We start from the raw sequence: 19,481 nt of genomic DNA, 5'->3' as shown, positions 1-19,481 counted from the left end.
TAGCGCTAGATTTTTTTCATACCTGTAATCACATCATCTTCTTTTTCAGACTCGTTTTTTACACTACATAATGGATAATTGACATAAATAAACGAGGGTTTCTCCAGTCTCGGGTCCTGCTTTTCATTCCGGTCCAATTTCTTTTTTAACTCCCAGGGCCAGTCGTCGAGTGACATTTTCTCAGTATGTTTATATCTGATCCCCAGCATTTGCGATCGGTTATAGACATGATAACTTTCTCCGAACCGAAAGGGGAACTCGTTTCCATAGGTACGGATGAGGGATCCTGTAATCAACAAGAATTATGTGTTAAAAGGATACAATGGCAGCTAAAAAAGTTGAATAATGTGTTGCACGGCACCCGATTCATTCAAAATCGACTTTTATTGCCTTAGCGCAATGGAAAAAAGTTTAGAAGTCTACTGCAGGCATAACTCGATAAAAATATTTGAAAATGGTTTCCCAAAAAAGCCAACGTTTTGAAAAAAAAGAGTTTAGGGGATCTTTAAAACCTTATTGCTATAAAACACCAAAACTTCACTGAATTCTGTAGAAAACGGTTCAGTGAGTGATTTTTCGGGGGTCTTTGACTGTAGAACTTGGAAGAATAGAACTGTGACAAAGTAAAACTGTGAAAATATAGAACAGACAGAAATAGAACTGCTACAAAACAGAACTCAGCAAAATAGAAGTGCTACGAAATATAACTCTAGTTATCTATTTAGTAGTCAACAAAAAACTGTATAAAATTATATTAGATAGGTCCAATAAGCATTTTCAACATCAGTGATAGAGTTCTGTTTTGTAGCAGTTCTATTTTGTAACAGTTCCATTGTGTTCTGTTCTAATTTCTTGAGCTCTGTTTTGTAACAGTTATATTTTTGTCTGTTTTATATTTTCACAGTTTTACTTTGTCACAGTTCTATTCTTCCGAGTTCTAAAGTCAAATACCCCCAAAAAATCAACTTTTTTTTCAAAAATTTGTTTTTCCCTCGTTTTTTTGTTTCATACATGAATCATTGCAATGCGCGCTGTATACTTGTTCTCATAGCGTCTGCTCACTCCTGTCTCGTCATCATTCATATCACAAGGTACGAATTTTGTTTGACAGGAAGGCAACACAGCTGGTCATTTTTTCTTATTTGAAATAATTTTCGTCTTGACACCTGGAGACGTTACATTATTTATTGATTTTTGCACTCACCAACATTATGTACATCACATTCTTCACTTTTCTTTTTGAAAATTCGAATTTTGTCTTTCGTTGTCACAAATCCTCGTGAATACCAAGATTCCAGGTCTTCCAAAAGAATGTATCTGAATAATAATGAGTTTTTTATTGCTTGTTTCGTCAAAATCAAATTTAAATTTTGTTTTTCTATAGAAAGCAAGTTGAGGATTTTTCCTTTGTGTATAAATTACTCATTTTTATTCTTCTTGCAACAAAAACACCTACCCATCCTGAAATTTGTAGATTGCATCTTCCTTGCCCATTAATCCTTTATTCACACCAGCTACCTCTGAAAAATCGTTTTAATCAAGATTCCTGTTGACAAAAAATACGAAATAAAGGTTTTTATTATTTTCCACAACAGTTTTCATTTTTTCGGTTCTATTTCTTCAAAAATTCGGAAGAAAAACAACCAATTGGACCTTGCTCAATAATAAACCGAATGGTGCTCTAGACCGTTAAACGCGTCGCGGTCGCGGTCGCGTGTTTGTGTGTAGCATCGTGTTATTGTTGTGTACGGGAGAGTCAGATAGGAGATAAGAGAGGAGAGATAGGAGAAGAGAGATGAAACAACGGAACTGAGAGAGAAAAATCATAGTACTGGTGTCTTATACATAATAGTTTTGAAAAAAAGTGCACAGGAAAAAAAGTTCAATTCTCTTTTCCATTGCCCTCATTTTACACATTTGTTTTATATCATATGCCGCTTCGTACATTTCATTGGTTCCATTCATTGTGTGCATATGTCAACTGAGTGTAAAGGCAGATAGTAAAAAAGGAAGATAAACCGTTTATTGCTGCGAGGAAGGCAAGTATTGCGAAAAAGCTATAGAAAGAAAGAAATAGCACTAATATTTAAAAAATTGAAAGACTTTTGGAAATTGCACGTAAATATAATTTTCCAGAATCTTACATATTTTCAGATTAAGACTCTTCTGAGCTTTCAGCAGGCTGATCTTGATTCCTGCAAAAACATGAGTACCTATATCTTAGTCTGGTAAAACTCACTCTTTTTCCTTTTGACACATTTTCACATACGCCAAAATATCTTCTACGTCGACATTCTTCACCGGATGCCATACTCTGACCTTAAACGAAAATTTATGGGTGAGTAAAAGTATTTTATGAACAACCATTTTAAAATGTTGCTCTGAAAGATAGTGGCGAATGATTTCCAATGGATCCAACAACCATTTATCACAGTAGACGCATCCACCAAACTACAAAATATTGGTAGTTAGGGTATAAAGGTTTCTGTTGGTTACCTTTTTCTGAAGCACTACTTTGTGCTCCTTAACTTTATCTTCGTCGATATTTGCAATCAATTCAATTTGTTCATCCGAAAAATTTTCAAAAATTGGCAGTATCTTAAGCATATCGATTGCTTTCAATCCACCCAAATGATATTCCTGCTGTGGTACCGAATCTTCCGCCGGCGGCTCAATATGGCTCGCGTTTCTCAACTTGTCCATCCACCAGTCGAACTCTTCAACATAAAAACAACTCGCATATTTTTCAAACTGAAAAAGCAAATCAATGTGGAGAGGATTGTGATTTTAAGACTTACAAAGTTCAAGTGGACTGGAGAAAAAGCGTGTTTCACAACTTCTTCGATCGAGTAATCAGACATGTCCAACGGGCAGAGAAGGCATTTTGTCTGAAAACGGAACAAATGAAATATGATATTTTCGAACCACTAATCTACATTCTTGCAAATTGGAGACTAACGGATCCAAAATGACTACGGCACATTGGGTTTGCTTACCGGTTTCTCAAAAAATTTCAGAATTTGCGTTTCATTCTTAACTTCCATTCTCGTGAGGAAATCTATTTGAATATTCGTTGGGCCGGCACTCAAAGTTCCAACAAAACCTTCTGCCTCAAAGTAGTTATATGCAAACAATGGGAGTTTGCACATCTCTAATTTGTATGGCAAAGTCATGCGTTTAGGTGGTGTAGGGAGAGTTAGCTTCGGCACCGACTCTGAAAATGTGAACACGTTATTTTCTGGCGGCGGGATAGAAAGACTCACTTAGAGATGGTTTTGCATCCAACAGTGTTCTCATTATTTTCTTATATTCTAAAAAATCAGAACTTGAACCCATGTACTTGATCTGAAAAAATTATTCTGGTGGGTTTGAATACAATCGAAAGACTCACGTTCAGATCATGAACACCATCAAAAACATGATGCATTACTTCCCATTTTGTGGTCATTCTCGGAGTGCCCGGACAATGATAGCAGACACAATCCATCGCTTCTTGCGTTTCTTCATTCGGCTCAACCAATGTCAATAGTTCTCGCATACCGTTGTATCTTAGCTTGTACACTCGTACTGAAAACAATTTAGCTTCAATGAAAATTTTATCGCATTTTTCGTCTAACTCACTGTGCAAATTTTCACCTCGATTTGGATAATCCAGAAGTGGCACACGAGGGTCATCTGAAAATAAAACACACAGTTCTTTTAACATTATTTGATGAAATAAGTAAAAATTCAATATCTTACAAAATGTTAGAATGTTGTTAGAATGAAAATCTTACTTTTTGGTTTTTGGACCGTTTCTCCGTAACATTTGAGATCTGAAACTTCTATGGTTACAAAGAAAGTGAATTCCAGAACTTACAAGCTGCCAGTTTTTTCTCTTCATTTATTTTCCACATTTCCTTCAAATCTGTTGCCCATTTTTTCCAGAACTCTAAATCAGACTCGGTGGCTTTATGATCCATCTGGAAAATACATTTATAGTAAGTTGTCATCTTGCCGTATTGCATTTTTTTATTAAGAGGTGAACCAGGAACATTTCAAAATACACTCAAATACCTTTTCTCGGTGTTCATCCGATACGATGTGATATAATACTTGAACCTTCTCTTCCAAACGGACTGTTTTTGGAACAGTGTTACAGTATTCGCATGTCCAATAAACCCTCTGAATAAGTATTGAGATTTGGAAGAGAAGGATGTGAACTCACATCTTTTCGACCTAATACTCGTAGGCTACGACTTTCTTCCAATATTGCTTTGCATTCGTCAAGAGTTTCATCAAACTTTTCTTCTGAAATGTATTATGAATTCAAGTTTTTCTGTGCAATGAAAGCTCGCGCCGCCCTCGCGCGGGGGCCACGCCCACTCCCATTTCAACGATTCATCCAAGCACTTACTAGGAACAGTTTCTGCATTTGGATCCGACTTGTCCAGCATTGGTACGGTTGGATAATCTTTAAAAATATGTAGTAATACAAAAAAAGTTAAAACTCACTGCTCATTAATGTTTCCTCAATGATACTATACGCCCATTTCTCCCAATACTTGATTTCTTCGACAGGGGCAGTGTTGTTCATCTAAAGTATTTCAGAGGTTTGTATATATATACACTGACAGTCAAACCTTTTCCCAATGATTCCAGGAGGCAACATGACTGAACAAAAATAGTTTATTACCGAAACCGATTGGTTGCAATGCGTCATCACAGAATGTGCAGTAACATGTGGACATCAACTGAAACTGCTATATAAAAATAACAGAACTTTAATTTGTGCATCTCACCACTTTCTGCCCACGCTCTTGTTGTTCGTCAGTACATTTATTTCTGATAACCCAGCTGAGCTGCGCAAGAGGATTTTTTGAGGTTTCTGAAAAAATTCTAAAATATTTAATGCAATGTAATTCTTAAAGACTCACGCGGCACCATTTCTACGTCTGATAGTGGTTTATCGAGTAATGGTACTCGGCAGTCGTCTGAAAAAAAAGTTGAATTTTTTTGTCAACAGTGTTTGTTTATTAGTCCTAATGTTGTCTAGGAGAGTTAAATGTGGCATGATATTATGGGTTTGCAATTTATGGACCGGGTAGTATTAAGGATTATCTACATTATTTTTTCGAAATGCTCTCTCAGCGGAAAAATTGCTTTAATCAATCTTTTCAGGTCTTCAAAGTTTAACAAAATGGTATTTGATCTCTTTCCACTACAAATCGTTCCGCGAAATTTTTTTGCTTACTTGGCTCAATTTCTTTTTTCTCGTCTTCCTCATTATCTCTGAACTCTTCATCCGTCGTTATGTCATCTTCTGATTTTGAGCCTTCTCGAAACAGCTCAGCGTCTTGGGTTTCCTGTTCCTCTGGAAGCGCGGACTGAGCACTAGACGATTCCATAGCGAGTTCAATTTGAGAGCTGTCAATGTTCGCCAGGGTCTCCAATGTCCTCTTCCACCACAAGAATGCTCTTTCCGAGAAACCGAATGGGATGAGCTGAAAAGTAGAAACATCTTTCGTACGTTATTGTGAAGACATCTCTATGAGATCCCACGAGTCGGGAACAAACGAATCGGGGAACCAAAAAAGCGGGAAACACAATTTGGGAAGAAATGGCGTTGCAAAAAAGTTGCAAAAAAATTTACTCATGTTAATTTTTCCTGTTAAAATTACTGTAAAAACACAGCACTGTTTTTCTTCGCGACTCTGCCCCATTTTCCCCGATTTGTTCCTCCCCGATTCGTGGTTCTCGCAAAACGTTTCTCTCCGATTTGTGGGGTCTCATCTCTATGATTACGCAACTTACATAATAATCCACGTGGCGTTTTGAAAAGAGATGCGAAACAAGTTGCTGCTGTGTCTTGAACTTTTCCTTGCGAGCATAACATGTAAAACAGGTGACTTCTTTAGAATCAATTGTTTCCCCGGAGTTTCCATATTTCAGAGGGTCAGTACTCCACACTTGTTCGTCGATCAATTCATAAATTTTGAACAAAAGATCAATTTTTCTAGCACGTTGTTCTTCTGGAAAAATATTGGAATGGTTGAGAGCAACGGCGGTCAAAGGAGTTACTTGGTAGGAGGACGGAATCCAGTTTGAAGTCGAATAGTGGAATGGGGTTGGTATCTAAAAGATGGTCAATAGATAGATCTCATTCAAGTAACTCACTTCTATTCGTAAGTACTCGAATTTTATCCTCCGAGTAGACTTTTTTCGTGGATTTTTCCAAATTCAGGATGTTAACCCAGAAATTATAGTGCTCCTCTGGTATTCTTGTGAGCGTTTTCAAGTGCTTTTCCGAGAGAATATGTTTTATGAAGCACATCGAACGGGGTCCCAGGATTCGTGGTCCCAAGCGTTCCTTACATGCTATGCATTCATCCTGGAAACGAAATCAGTTATCTAAGTGCCCAGACAAATTTTTGACGACACGGAACAAAACTGTTAAGAGAGTACCAAATGACGTAATTACTCACTGGCAAATACATCAAATCGAAGAAATTAGCCAAGTACGAGTTTCCGAATGTCGAGCTTAGATTTCTAACCAGCGAGACTAGTAGGTCGATTTCTGATGGCTCGAGGCGTCGCAGGTCATAGTTTCTTCTAGACATCCACAGTGGAATCACATCGAATATTGGTTTATCTGGAAATGTTAACAGGCTTCGGGGAGGAACTGAATAAGGATTAGTGAGTGGTGTACGAATACCGTAAAACTCTTAGATACCCAAAAGTTTATCAGTGCGGCGTTTTTTTCTGGTGTTTTTTCCAAAAACTCCATCCAAATTATAAGCTTCGATGGTATTCCAGGTGCTATATGTATATTGAGAGAAATCGAACAAATAGAACGGCATGTAGATCTAACACGGGTAGGTTTATTAGCATTGGGACTCACGAAGCAGTAAAACAAGAAAATAACAACACTTTAATCACATAACAACATAGATAAAGTAGTAACAAAGGATTAAAATAGTATGAGGAGTTAGGTAAAGACTTGCCAGATTAGAAAGTGCTCACTCACTAATAGTGATCTCATCAGTAGTCTCGCCGATCGGAAATTTCAGCACTTCAATCCAAAAGTCGATGTCTGCTTGTGAGACGCCACGAAGACAAGTCAGATGACTCTTTGAGAATATATGGGAAGCATAGTCATAGATCAATGTAGGCATTGGGACTCGACATGTGTGGCAGAATTTCTGGAATTTCGAGTAAGTTTTTTTCAGTTTTTGAGCTTGAAGATGAGATTCCACTCACCGGTGCACCTCTTCTTTCGAACAAAATAGCTACGAAACACTGCCGGTTCATAAATTCGACATCTTTGATTCTTGAGAACAACTCCACAATTTCATTGACTTCCGAGACCTCTAATTTCTCCTTTTCCGAATATTCAAACGATTCGAACAATGGGATCTTGTCTTTTCTCAGTTTCCGATGAGCGGTTGTCCTCTTGCACATCTCAAAGTGTGTGCTCCAGAAGGAGAATGATGTTTTGGATATTTGATGTTTTGAAAGATGCTCAATGTGATTCTCACTGAACAGATGTTTGACTATGTCGCTTCCATTATTTGGTGCTATACGACAGAAACGACATATTGTCTGAAATCAATCAAATTTGAATCAGCTTGTCGATTTTCAGTAATAATCTGTTTGCTATATCCAAGGATTTATAATGACACTCACAATTCGATCTCGCATGCCAATTTTTGAAACCCGCTCGGACAAAAAGAAAAAGTATGTTGAATATTCTTTACACCATGAATCCATATCAATGTGGGACATCAGTTTCTCCATCTCCTCGATTATTTCTGGTCCTGAAACAATTTATTTTTAAAGTTAAAATAAATATTTGATAATTTGGCTTCAGTTTTCCAAAAAAGTATTTACCTGTAATTCTATCATCCTCCGGCTCATTTTTGTTGTTAAACAGTGGACAATCATGATAAATGTAATCACTGTTACCCGTGATATTGTTGAATAATATCAATGGCATTACGGTGGATTTCGGCTCAGATTCACTTGGTTTGTCTACCTCTAAGTTAACTGAGTCTTCTGGCTTGTCTGGCATCATGGGAGTTGATTCCGAACCTTGCGAATGGGCATCTTCTGGTTTACTCTCTTTGTTTTGAGAGTTTTTGTCAGCTGGATCGTTTTGAGATGAACCAACTTTGAGATGACTGGCTTGATCTACTGATAAAGCAGGGGTGTCTGGTGTAGATTCTTCAATTGGTTCATCTTGAGCAGATTCAGATTGCTCTGTGGTTGGTACTGGATTAGAGTCTAATAACTGCTCTTGATTGGTAGCAGTTGAATTGAAGAGTCCTGGTGGTGTTTCGACATCAAAGTTTTCATTGTGGTCTACTTCTGAATTAGATTCTGGCGTTGATTCTACAAGTCTCTCGTCAACCTCTGCCTCTGATATTGGCTCATTTGGTTCCAGAGTATAATTAGGGGGAGAATATAAATGGTAATTCGGAGAGTGTCGTGGTGGACTTGATGTACTATTCCGATTTTTCATTTCAGCTGAACGGATCGAGTCCGGCAAGCCTTGATCCGAAGCTATCCAAGGACCCCGATCCGTCACGTAGATGACATCAGTTCGATTTAAACGACCTGTGGAGTTCAGGAGATGTGAACGTCCGGGAGCATTCGAAGGTGATGACATTGCGGATAAAGCAGACATTTCTGGTGTTGATTCTTCTGATCCGTCCTCTAGAGAACCTTTGGTTGGTACTGAAGCAGAGTCAAATGACTGCTCTTGATTGATTTCAGATGAACTGAAGAGTTCTGGTGGTGTTTCGATATCAAAGTTCCCAGTTTGATTTTCTTCTGAATTAGAAGCGGTGGGCAACTTTTTGTCAGATGTTGGTGTCTCGGTAACGGCTGATTCAGATTGTACCACTTGAATCACATCATCTGGTCTTGGAATAAGAAGACCTGGTGGTAGTTCCATATCTGTATTATTATCTACTTCTGGGATTGGCATCTCTGGTAGATGGTTTTGAGATTGTGATTCTGATTCTTCAGTATCTTGGAAATTTTGAGCAGAATCAAACTGCTGATTATCCGACGCTCTTTTAAGAAAAAGACCTGGTGGTGGCTCAATGTTAAATGCTCTGATTTGGCCACCCACGGTGGCTTGTGGATAGTTGCTCTGAGACAATTGAGAAGCCACTGGATCGTTTTGAGCAGAACTCGATCCGAAACCATAGGGATTAAATGGAATGGGAAGTCCTGGTGGTGGTTTTATATCATAGCCTCCTACAGTTTGATTTATGTCTGAAATCGATGTTGATTTTGATCCCTCAAATCCTCCCGGACGAGCAACGAGTGGCTTGTTTTGAGCTAATGGTGTCGGACGAGGGATTCCAGGCGGTGGTTCTAGAGTATAATTAGGGGAAGTATATGGACGGATATTCTGAGAATGTCGTGATGGACTTGATGTACGATTCCGATTGTTCATTTCAGCTGAACTGCATGGTTCCGGGCAGCCTTGATCCGATGCTATCCAAGGACCACGATGCCTCACGTAGATGACATCAGTACGATTAATGCGACCTGTGGGATTCTGGACATCGGAAGCATTCGAAGGAGATGATATCGGTTGGTTTCGGAATGGGAACTCCTTTCCGTTTTGTTGAATCAGTGAAGCTAAAAAAATTATGAAATGTAATTTGTTCTAGAAGAAAACGACTATATTTTTATAGGGTTCATCCTGATGTCACAATTTGCTCACTAATTCCTCATCATTTTTATTTTATCAGATTTCCAGGTTACCAAAATATTCATGTTCCTCACTTACTGGGGATTTAGACATAAGTTGGAGTGCATTCCACTTTAGTACTGTAAATTTTTAGTCTAAATCCATATAATTCCGCCTACTAGTGGCATAAGGAAAATTGGATAATCTACTGTAAAACCTCTAATAGAGGTAGCAAGACTTTGGTGCACAATATCTCAATTGCCTTGAGAGCCATCAAAGTTTTTTCAACTGAAGAAAGATTTTATAAGTATTCAGTTATATTTTGTCTGTTGGCAACTTTTTGATATCTTTTTTTATAAAAAAGATATACCACGTAGAATAGAAAAACTCACCAATTGTATAAACATCAGAAGCATCTTTCCCATCTTTTTTGAAAAATCGAATTTCGTCTTCCGAAGCGATGAACCCCTTTGAGTACCATACTTCCAAGTCTTTCAGGAGGATGTATCTGTTAAAAGTTTTGAATTATGGGCGGGGCCTTACCACTGTGTTAACTCAATTTCCCACTGCCATAGCTTGGCTTGGAGAATTTCCATTACAACTCTAACGTAAGTCTTTTTAAGGTAAATTGAGAACTTCACGGTCTCCCACACTACGAAACAGAACTGCAAGAAACGTGAAGCCGATTTTTTCACGTTTTAATTCATTTATTTTATTTTTTGCACTGAAAATCCAGTATTTTTAGGTTTTTAGACGGCAGAATGGATGAAAAAAGGTCCCATCCTACAGAATTGTAAAAAATAAAATTCTCTATCTTATGAGCCAAAAAACGTGAATTTTGGTCAGAAATTGATTTTTTTGATACAGGAAAACTGATTTTCAGAAAAATGAGATTTTCAGCCATTTCATCCAATATTTCTTTTTTCTAAAAATTGTTACAGGTTCGGAGAATCCTCAAGTACATAATGTGCAATTTTTGTTCGAAACTGTTTTCTGCCAAAAAAGTTATACTCAATATTCTGAAAATCAGTTTTCCTGTATCAAAAAAGTCAATTTCTCACCAAAATTCACGTTTTTTAGCTCATAAGATAGAGAATTTTATTTTTTACAATTCTGTAGGATGGGACCTTTTTTCATCCATTCTGTCGTCTAAAAACCTAAAAATACTGGATTTTCAGTGCAAAAAATAAAATAAATGAATTAAAACGTGAAAAAATCGGCTTCACGTTTCTTGCAGTTCTGTTTCGTAGTGTGGGAGACAGTGAACTTCAATTAAAACGCTTTTTCATTCAAAAGCCAAAAATTTGTTTTTTATTTTCCAGTGAACGGCAAACAATTAATAAATATAATACTTACCCATCATTGAATTTCAAATTAGTATCACCAGTCGGCATTTCTTCTGATTCCACGTTTTTTGTTGGTTCTGTAACGATAAAAATTGATAGAATAAGTTAATTTTATTAAAATTCAGCATTTATTGAGTTTTCTGCCTCTAAAAACCAAAAATCGTAATTCTCCATCATCTTTCCTTCTTATTCCTTCCCCAGTACTTCCCTCCAAATAGAGCCACCAGTGCCGTTGCACGCGACGCGGTTGCGGAGCGTTCAGTGACAAAAAGAGGGAAACAGAGGGAAAAGAGGTCTTTCTGAGATAGTGAGGGAGAGAGAGATACGACGAGAAAAATTATTGTTGACCAGAGGGAAGCGGAACAAAGGAAGAGGGTGTTGAATTGAGAAGGACAAGAAGTGATAGGATAAGAATCATTGATTGTCGTTATATGGTCATTACTGTACAAAATTAAGTATCCAGACTGATTAATCAAATCTTAATGGTCTTGCTGAGAATTGAAAAACCGTAGTTTGAAGCTTTTCAAGCCTGAAACGGAGAAAGGTCTGCCCACTTTTTGATAAGATTGCTGTAACATACGGTAATGACCATAACTTCGAGAGGGTGTCCTAGTATCATTAATTGTCCCACCAAGTAAAATTTTTTAGTGGATCGTACAGATCAAAAGTAGAGATCCATTTTTGTAGTTGACAACTTTTTTGTCCGGGCCCTCCCTAGCAAGTTACGTATCGAGAAAGTAGTTTCTGTCTCAAATCGACCAATTTCAGTGCAAAATTGAGCGATTTTTGAGGCGTCGTTTTAAAATGGTCATAAATCTCTAGGGAGTGTCCGTGCAAAAAAAGTTGTTAACTACAAAAATGAAGTTCTACGTTTGATCTGTACGATGCATTAAAATTAACTTGATGGGAGGACAATCAGGGATATTAAGACACGCCCCTGGACATTTTCAACTGAAAACGGCCAGCGTTGTTATAGTTATGGCCATTACTGAATGTTACAACAGTTTTGTCAAAAATCGGGCCGATCCGTCTCTGTTTCAGGCTTGAAAATCTCTCCTAATGACCTCCTTTCCGACTCTCACTCCATTGTTGACAGAGCTATGTGAAGACTCACCTTTAGAAAAAAAAAAACTATAATATAAATTAACTGACAATTCATTGAATCAGACCACCGGCGCTGAGATTCATCTTTTCTCGCCGGTATCTCGATTCTGAGCAACAAAGAAAACAGGAAAAGAAGCAAAAGTATGGGGACAAAAAAGGGAGTAATAATTAAACAATGTAACATTAGAAAAGCGGGAGCTATGAAAAAGGTATCAATGATGCTGTATTCACACGGCATTTCAATGATAAATGAACTATTAAAATTCTAGGGCGGAAAACGAGGGATTTTGGTTTCAAGAACGATAGAAATATGTGGTAATTAAAAAATGTAAAATTCTGGGGAAAAGAAAACTGGAACTATAAAAAATCTAGAAGAAAAGGGGCGGAGCATAAAATACTTATTAAAAAGAGGGCGGGGCAATAAAGTTAAAAAGAAGATCGAAAAATCAAGTGTTGATGTGTCCCTTGATAATCTTCTCATAGCACAGACGAGCCATTTGTATCGAAATCTCTTGTCCTGTCACATACGTTTTGATGGGCACTTTGACGGCGACGAGTTGACGCAATTTGTACATTGCTTCGAGTGTTCCTCGTGTCGACACGAGGTATCGGACTGAAAGAAATATACAATTTCACCTAAAGATTTTCTTAAACTTACTATTAGTCTTCTGTTGATCATCATGAGCACGAATTGATTTCTCCATAGTTCGCATGAAGATCTCCTCTACGCCGGTGTGCTGGACAAGCTTACGATGGACCAGTTCACGGTTGGCGTCGGCTGAAAATGAAGAATAGTAACTTAATCCTTGCAGAAACTAACAAGGGAAGCCTTTGGGGACGCGGCTTGCAAACAATCTATAAATTTGGTCATTCGACTCCGAAGGCCGATTTCTGCAGTGAAAACTGGCTAATTGTTTCTGCGAGCCGAGTTATTAGCTCTTAAACTTTTCATATGGCCTACACTATTTGCCGATTTGGAACTTCATGTGAGGAAGCTTAACCATATTAAAAGTTTGAGAGCTCATAACTCTGCTCGCAGAAACATTTAGCCAGTTTTAACTGCAGAAATGAACTCCTCGAAGTCGAAAGTACCTATGATGAATTTATAGATTGTTTGAAAGCCGCGTCTCCAAAGATTTCCCTTGTAAGAGAAGAATCGTTGAAAGTACACAAAAACATGGAAATTGATACGAAAATCCCATTACTTACCGGGCAACTCGATTACGAATGGTTCGTTCTCTCGAATTATCGATCGGACCGTCATCGATGGATCAGTGGTGACGGGAAGTTCCTCGAATCGCAAATTGAACAACACGTTATAGTAGGTTTTGAGTGCTGCCACGTGGAAGATTTGCCATTCGCCACGCATGAATATCGATGAGAAATCGAGTGATCGGAACGAGAGATTCGCCATTTTACGGAATTTTCGGGAAGCGAGGAATTCGAGGAATTTGACTGTCTGGAATTAAGTTTTTCATAAACTTTTCTACAATTTCGGGATAATCCTGACCATATTCGACTTCTCCTTTTCACTAAACGGTTCTCTTTGCTCCATCTGATGCTCCTCTCCCATTCTCCACTGTCTCTCATCAATCTTATTGAAAAACGCCGCCGCATTTCCATCAACCGACGAGAATTGTCTGGTAGCGAAAAGGATGAAAAGCAACGAGAAATGATAGCTTCGAATCGGATGATTATCGAACAGTTTTGATGCTCTCGCCCATTCATTAAGAAGGAATAGAACCTCGTCTAATCCCGGATTCATTTCCGCATACATCCAAACGATTTCCAGTGCTCTCTCCACTTGATGTCCATCTTCTGGGTGTGCTGTGAACTCTCGGAATTCGGAGAACTTGGCAGAGTTATCAATTAGATATTGCTTTCTGTGAGAGTCCATCATAGTATAGAGTGGATTCGAACTGCCCAACATAATCGTTTCAGAAGTAAGACTTCTTATCTGTTTCACCATTCCCAACACATCAAACATCAACCAAGCAAACGACAGTTTCTTATTCTCCCGAGTGACTCGTGCTTCCTCGTAACATGCTCTATACCAGGCAACCGCCTTCCTCATCATTCGATTACTTGGAGCCCGACATTGTCTCTGAAGAATGTTCGTTTCACTTCCATGTCGACTCGTCACTTCTGTGTTCGCTTGCCATCCGCCTTCGAATTCTTCAAAGAAGTGTTCTCGGTACTTTTTGAACAGATTGGTCACTTTCGTCTCGATCATTTGATTCGTGTTGTAAAACGACATGTCGTCTTGATCTTTGTCCGAAATTCGGTTACGCATGTCGACGATACAGCCGGAGAACACTTCTCCTTCCGTCTGAAATATATAGAATTTAAGAGTTTCCATCAAATCTCACTAAGGAAGGCTCCAGAGTGAATGCGAAGTTATAGGAAGTGATTTATGTCATTGGAAAGCTGAGAAAACGCTGATTCCAAAAATATATTCAGTTTTTGCCCTCAAGTCTGGTATTCGAGAAAAACAAGGTCAAAGTTTGGACCACTGACAAGTCATTACCATACCGACGTACCACGCTGCGGTCCTAATGCAAAAACTGAATATATATGGGGAATCAGCGTTTTCTCAGCTTTTCAATGATATAAGTCACGTCCTATAACTTCACGGTCACTCGGGAGCCTTCCGTTGTCAATCCGCCTACCTTAATTCCATAATTCTCCATCATCGATCTCAACTGGGCATTATACCTCGACAAGTCTTCCCGCGCACTATGCATATATTCCTTATACCCATCAATCATCATCGTCTCATCAATCGTAATCTCCACCTGCTCATCTCGCTCCTCCGAGATTTTCAGCACATCATCGATCGCTTTGAATTCACGGAACAGTTTTCCACACAATCGTGGGCTGACATACATTGGAGCATGATCATTTCCCATATGATAATCGGGAACTCGTTCAGCTCTCTCTGGTGGAATCATCTCTCCCGTCTCCTCGTCTCTTCTCCATTTCTTTTCCAATTCGTCTGGCGGTTGTCCTGACTTTGTGAAATCCACGGCTTGACAGTTCTTCTTTGCCAAATCCATGCATACACGAGAGTTCAAACCGTATTGATCGGAATTGTGAAGATGACTGTTTGAGATGGTGCCGACGGAATCGAGTTTCAGATATTTCACATAGAATTCTCGCATCAAGGCGTCAATGTCTTCTTCCTGAAAATATACATAATCTCGAGATATTGAAGTTTTAGTCTACCTTAAATTCAGTTTTCTGTTTTTCAGACGTGAAATCAAACGGAATCTCATTTTTGTCTAGCAGCAACTGTTGATCCCAAATGATGGAATATTCATCTCCATCCAAATCCGATCCAGCCATTTCATCCGGGTGTGGACGTGGTCCGTGTTGTGGGAACACCACTACATCACACATATGATGCAATTCTGGAATATCGACAGCTTCAAAAACTCGGACGTCTCCGGCGACGATGCACGGATTCTTGGTGAGAAGTACGGTGCCTGTGAGCACTTCACGAGCCGCGTTTTTCGGTGGAAGTTTAAGCGCCAGGTTCTTTGTGTATTGAACGAAAATTTGTCCGTATTGGAGACGTCCCGTCTCATCGACGACACCGAGCATCGAGCGGCCGAGTTCCGAGGGAATCGGGATTTGCTCTTTGCGAAGTTGGCGGGCTGGAAAGTTACTAACTCGTGAAAACTATCGATAGAGCAGAAATTTTTACTAATAGAAAATTTGATAGAAGCCTTGATAAGAGATCTGAAGAATGGTTCACTTGACAATGTGAATCCCCATGATGTACGGAGGTAATCGATATCGATGCGACGCGGTAGCTCCTGAAAATGAGGTTTGGATTACGTTTATGAGTGGAGAATCCTATACCTTCAGCCGATTCCTGCAGAAAGTCTCATCAACCATCTGCTGAGCAAACGAAAGCATCTGTCGATCCAACAACTCCTCAATTCGATTCGTAACTCGACGATGACATTCCAATGATTGCATTTCCGAGACTTGATCCAAGATGTTGATGAATGGTTTATTGAGTGCAACTGGAACTGGTGATGAGTATTTTACGATTTCCACTTGATCGCGTGGATGTCGTTTGGAAATGAATTTGATTTGACTCGGTCGGAATACACAATTCAAATTCCACGATGTTTCCTCGGATGCTTCTGGAATTCCGTTCTCGAGGAACCATTGTCGGATGTTGTCTAGCAGAGGTTCGACAGCAATCACTCCTTTCATTCCGCGGAATCGGAACTGTAAAATGATTTTCCAGCTTCAAATTCATTATTCCAGTCCCGGAATATTCTACAATATTCTACCTGAAAACAACTGGGAACTCCTTTTCCGAAATCCATGACGTGTGAGACCATTTGAGCGAAATGATGGCTCATCATTCCAACACCATCCGAGAACGTGTATTCGTCTCTTTTCACATTTTTTCCTCCCGTCAAATCGTACGTCGTCATATATGTGCATCGCTCGAGATTCACTCCGGAAAGCTGAAATATGGGACATTTATATCAAAAAATTAGTTTTTTAAATCAAAAATCGCGAATTTTCATTCCAAATTGTTACCCGACTCTGCGTGAAACACTGTCCCAATCTAGCCATCATTTTCGGAATATTATCAATCGTCTCAAATCTTCCCAAGTTCTTTCGTGCCGCCTGAATCTTCGGATTGAAATCTATCGGAGGTTTCACACCGGTTCTGCTCTGATACTCTCGACACTGTGATGATGAGTATTTCTCCATGAAATAAGCTCCATTATCTCTCATCTGCGAGTTTGAGCTTCCCAGGTATCCGAAATCTCTGCCCGCCACCGTAATACCATCCCGAAGGTATGTATGGACAGTTTTATCGAGTAACATCGACGTTTTGTTGGTTCTCATCTTCTGATTATCATCATCTCTGAAAGTGATTCGAAGCACTCGGGTGCCATCATGATCATATCGTCTCAACACTCGATTTCCCATCAGCGTCTCCGGTGCTACGTAGATGACACGTGTTGGGGTGAAAACTATCTTGCGGACTCTCTGATATCCTTCTCGCATTTCTTCTGTTGTCAGACCGTTTACCAGACTATTCTTCTGACGAGTCTGACAAATTCGATCGAAACATTTGATCAGCGATCCGATTCGTTTTCTTCCGTCAATCATGTGAACCAAGTCTTCCAGTCCAGCTTCGCACAGCTTGTCATCTTTTGTATAATAATGTAGAATCACTTCAAGGAATCGATGCCATACGACGTCTTCTAACAGAATCTGATCTTTGACAACGGCGCCCCGTGAAATCAGGCATTCTAATAGGTAGGTGATAGCGAATTTTCGCTCGCGATTCGTGTCGATCTCACGGGAGCCACAGACTTCGTGTTTTCGTGGAAACGCCTGAAAAAAAATTATAGTGTTGCGTTGGGGATCTATTCAAATCACTGTAGCAATAAAATCGCGATAAATCGGCGAGGAGAAATGTGTTGGCGACATATGCTGATTATTTTGAAAAGTCCATCGATGGTAAGGGTTCTCTCTCCAAATGAGACAATCCACTGATGATATGTCGGCGAATTCGATGGAAACGCCGGTGCGAACACGAAGACGCGAGATGAGACGGTAGACTACGGGGAGCTGGAAAATACAGAGCATTATGATGACATTACGCTCACTTTTTGCTATTTTCGAGTACAGAACCTTCCGAATAAACATAATAAGATTTTCAATCGAACGAGAATAAGATTTCAATCGAACCCGCACCAAATCTCCAAGAAAATGAGCGAGTTCACAACAAAAGGCATTTCCGAAACTCACATCAACAGAATTATCAAATTCGATCGTAAAAACTGGGCTATCAGTGATGGCTTTCGCAGTCGGATACTGATCGGCTTTCCGTCCACGGTTAATAACCAAATGACGACGGTAATGAGGGATAACGTGCTTGAACTCGGCCTCCTGCCTATCTGTTCGATATGCTCGACGGATGAGAACTGGACAATTGAGTTCGAAATGAATGCGAATACGATTATGCCCGTTTAGATCGGAGACTACTGGATCGACGATGACACGACGGATTGAGGTGCGACGGACCTGAAAGGCAAGTGTTATTTTTGAGAAAATTATGTTCAATGTAATGTGTACACACCGTAATTTGATAGTATATATTGACAGTTTGCCTGTCTTCTGAAATATAATCAGTCTCCTTCTGCTTGAAATGAACAGTCATGAAGTCGACTTTATCGAATTCGAATTCAACTTTAATCTGATTAAATCCCGCACGATCTCGATCAGTCGGAGGCCGATTTCTCGCTCTGTTCATGTTTCGTCGAAGAGTGTCTTCCCAGAATGAGATTTCCCAGTGATTGATGAATGTTCCTCCTTGAATATTTCCAAAGAAAAATGCGTTGAGTGGAATGTCGACGAGATGACACGTCAATTCAGAAGACCAGAAGTCGGAACTGTGAAGAACGAGGTTTCCGAGTTGAAAGGGCATCAGTCGCTCCTGAATAATAAATTCAAAATTAGAATTTCATATTCGTGATTCTCAATTAAAAATCTCAATTTTACACATCAAAATGTATTTTTTGGGTCGGAAATCAGCATTTATTTGAAATCTCATGAAATTATGCGTATTTTAGGCTGTTACCAGCTCGAAATCGAACTGAACTTCGCTGAGACCGTACCTGTTTCAAATCCTTCAAAAAATTCTGAATTGCTATTATCAAACGATGCGAGAATTTATCGGAGGCCACCTGAATTCACATTTTATTCGAAAATAGCTTCATTTCACACAAAACCTCATAATTCGACTCGAAATAAAGCTCACAATCCTGCTCTTCGACCGCCTGCACTTGTCCTCTCGTGAGAATTCTCATATTTGAGCTGTTCAGAGCCTGAAAATGGATAAAATTAACAATTCAGCATAAAAATGTGTGATTTTTTTAGGTTTTCTAGCTGAAAAACTCGCTAAAACCACTCACATGCTCCAATTTTGTTGTGTGACATCGGATTATCGAATTCATTTGTCGCTCGGAAGTCGAGCATGGAATTTCGAGTTTAATCCATCCTCGATAACCTTCTTCCCCCATTTTTGGGTCGTTTTGATGATTATTAACTGCTTTTATTACGTGCTTTTGAGTGTGCTGAAAAAATTCGAAAAATTAATTTTCTGACTGTTTTTTTCAGCGACTTTTTGAATTTACAGCAGTTTTTAGCAACTTTCAAATATTTTTCGCATAAAGTTGAGTAAAAAGTTAATTAATTTTCCTAAAAACCCAGTTTTAAACACGAAAAATGGAAAAAAAATCGCGGAAATTCGAAAATAATTACTGGAATTTTCTACAGTAATTTTTCTCGTTCGTGGTGAGACT

At 39.0% G+C, this 19,481-nt stretch overlaps 2 protein-coding genes across 2 annotated transcripts; both read right to left on the bottom strand.

The window, feature by feature from the left end:
* Window positions 1-2,155: 2,155 nt before the first annotated feature.
* Window positions 2,156-11,079, bottom strand: GCK72_000023 (uncharacterized protein; the record flags this gene model as incomplete). The annotated part of the gene is made up of 28 exons (XM_053722225.1): window positions 2,156-2,195; window positions 2,240-2,319; window positions 2,365-2,451; window positions 2,497-2,751; window positions 2,799-2,888; window positions 2,997-3,214; window positions 3,264-3,345; window positions 3,392-3,567; window positions 3,622-3,675; window positions 3,777-3,815; window positions 3,860-3,962; window positions 4,057-4,164; window positions 4,208-4,290; window positions 4,495-4,576; window positions 4,623-4,733; window positions 4,782-4,867; window positions 4,917-4,973; window positions 5,234-5,483; window positions 5,794-6,011; window positions 6,061-6,114; window positions 6,157-6,370; window positions 6,465-6,631; window positions 7,007-7,181; window positions 7,240-7,581; window positions 7,666-7,796; window positions 7,870-9,633; window positions 10,078-10,193; window positions 11,042-11,079. 28 exons carry the CDS (start codon window positions 11,077-11,079, stop codon window positions 2,156-2,158), a joined length of 5,220 nt encoding a protein of 1,739 aa, XP_053590870.1.
* Window positions 11,080-12,581: 1,502 nt separating this feature from the next.
* Window positions 12,582-19,199, bottom strand: GCK72_000022 (uncharacterized protein; the record flags this gene model as incomplete). The annotated part of the gene is made up of 16 exons (XM_053722224.1): window positions 12,582-12,748; window positions 12,794-12,913; window positions 13,345-13,594; window positions 13,646-14,464; window positions 14,805-15,317; window positions 15,361-15,791; window positions 15,842-15,953; window positions 16,000-16,377; window positions 16,443-16,622; window positions 16,699-17,508; window positions 17,554-17,745; window positions 17,926-18,201; window positions 18,257-18,613; window positions 18,795-18,863; window positions 18,909-19,004; window positions 19,092-19,199. The coding sequence occupies 16 exons, from the start codon at window positions 19,197-19,199 to the stop codon at window positions 12,582-12,584; spliced, it is 4,878 nt and encodes a 1,625-aa protein (XP_053590869.1).
* Window positions 19,200-19,481: the final 282 nt, after the last annotated feature.

Source organism: Caenorhabditis remanei, chromosome I (assembly GCF_010183535.1).
Source record: "Caenorhabditis remanei strain PX506 chromosome I, whole genome shotgun sequence".
NCBI lineage: Eukaryota > Metazoa > Nematoda > Chromadorea > Rhabditida > Rhabditidae > Caenorhabditis > Caenorhabditis remanei.
This window is presented reverse-complemented; position numbering and strand designations above follow the sequence as displayed.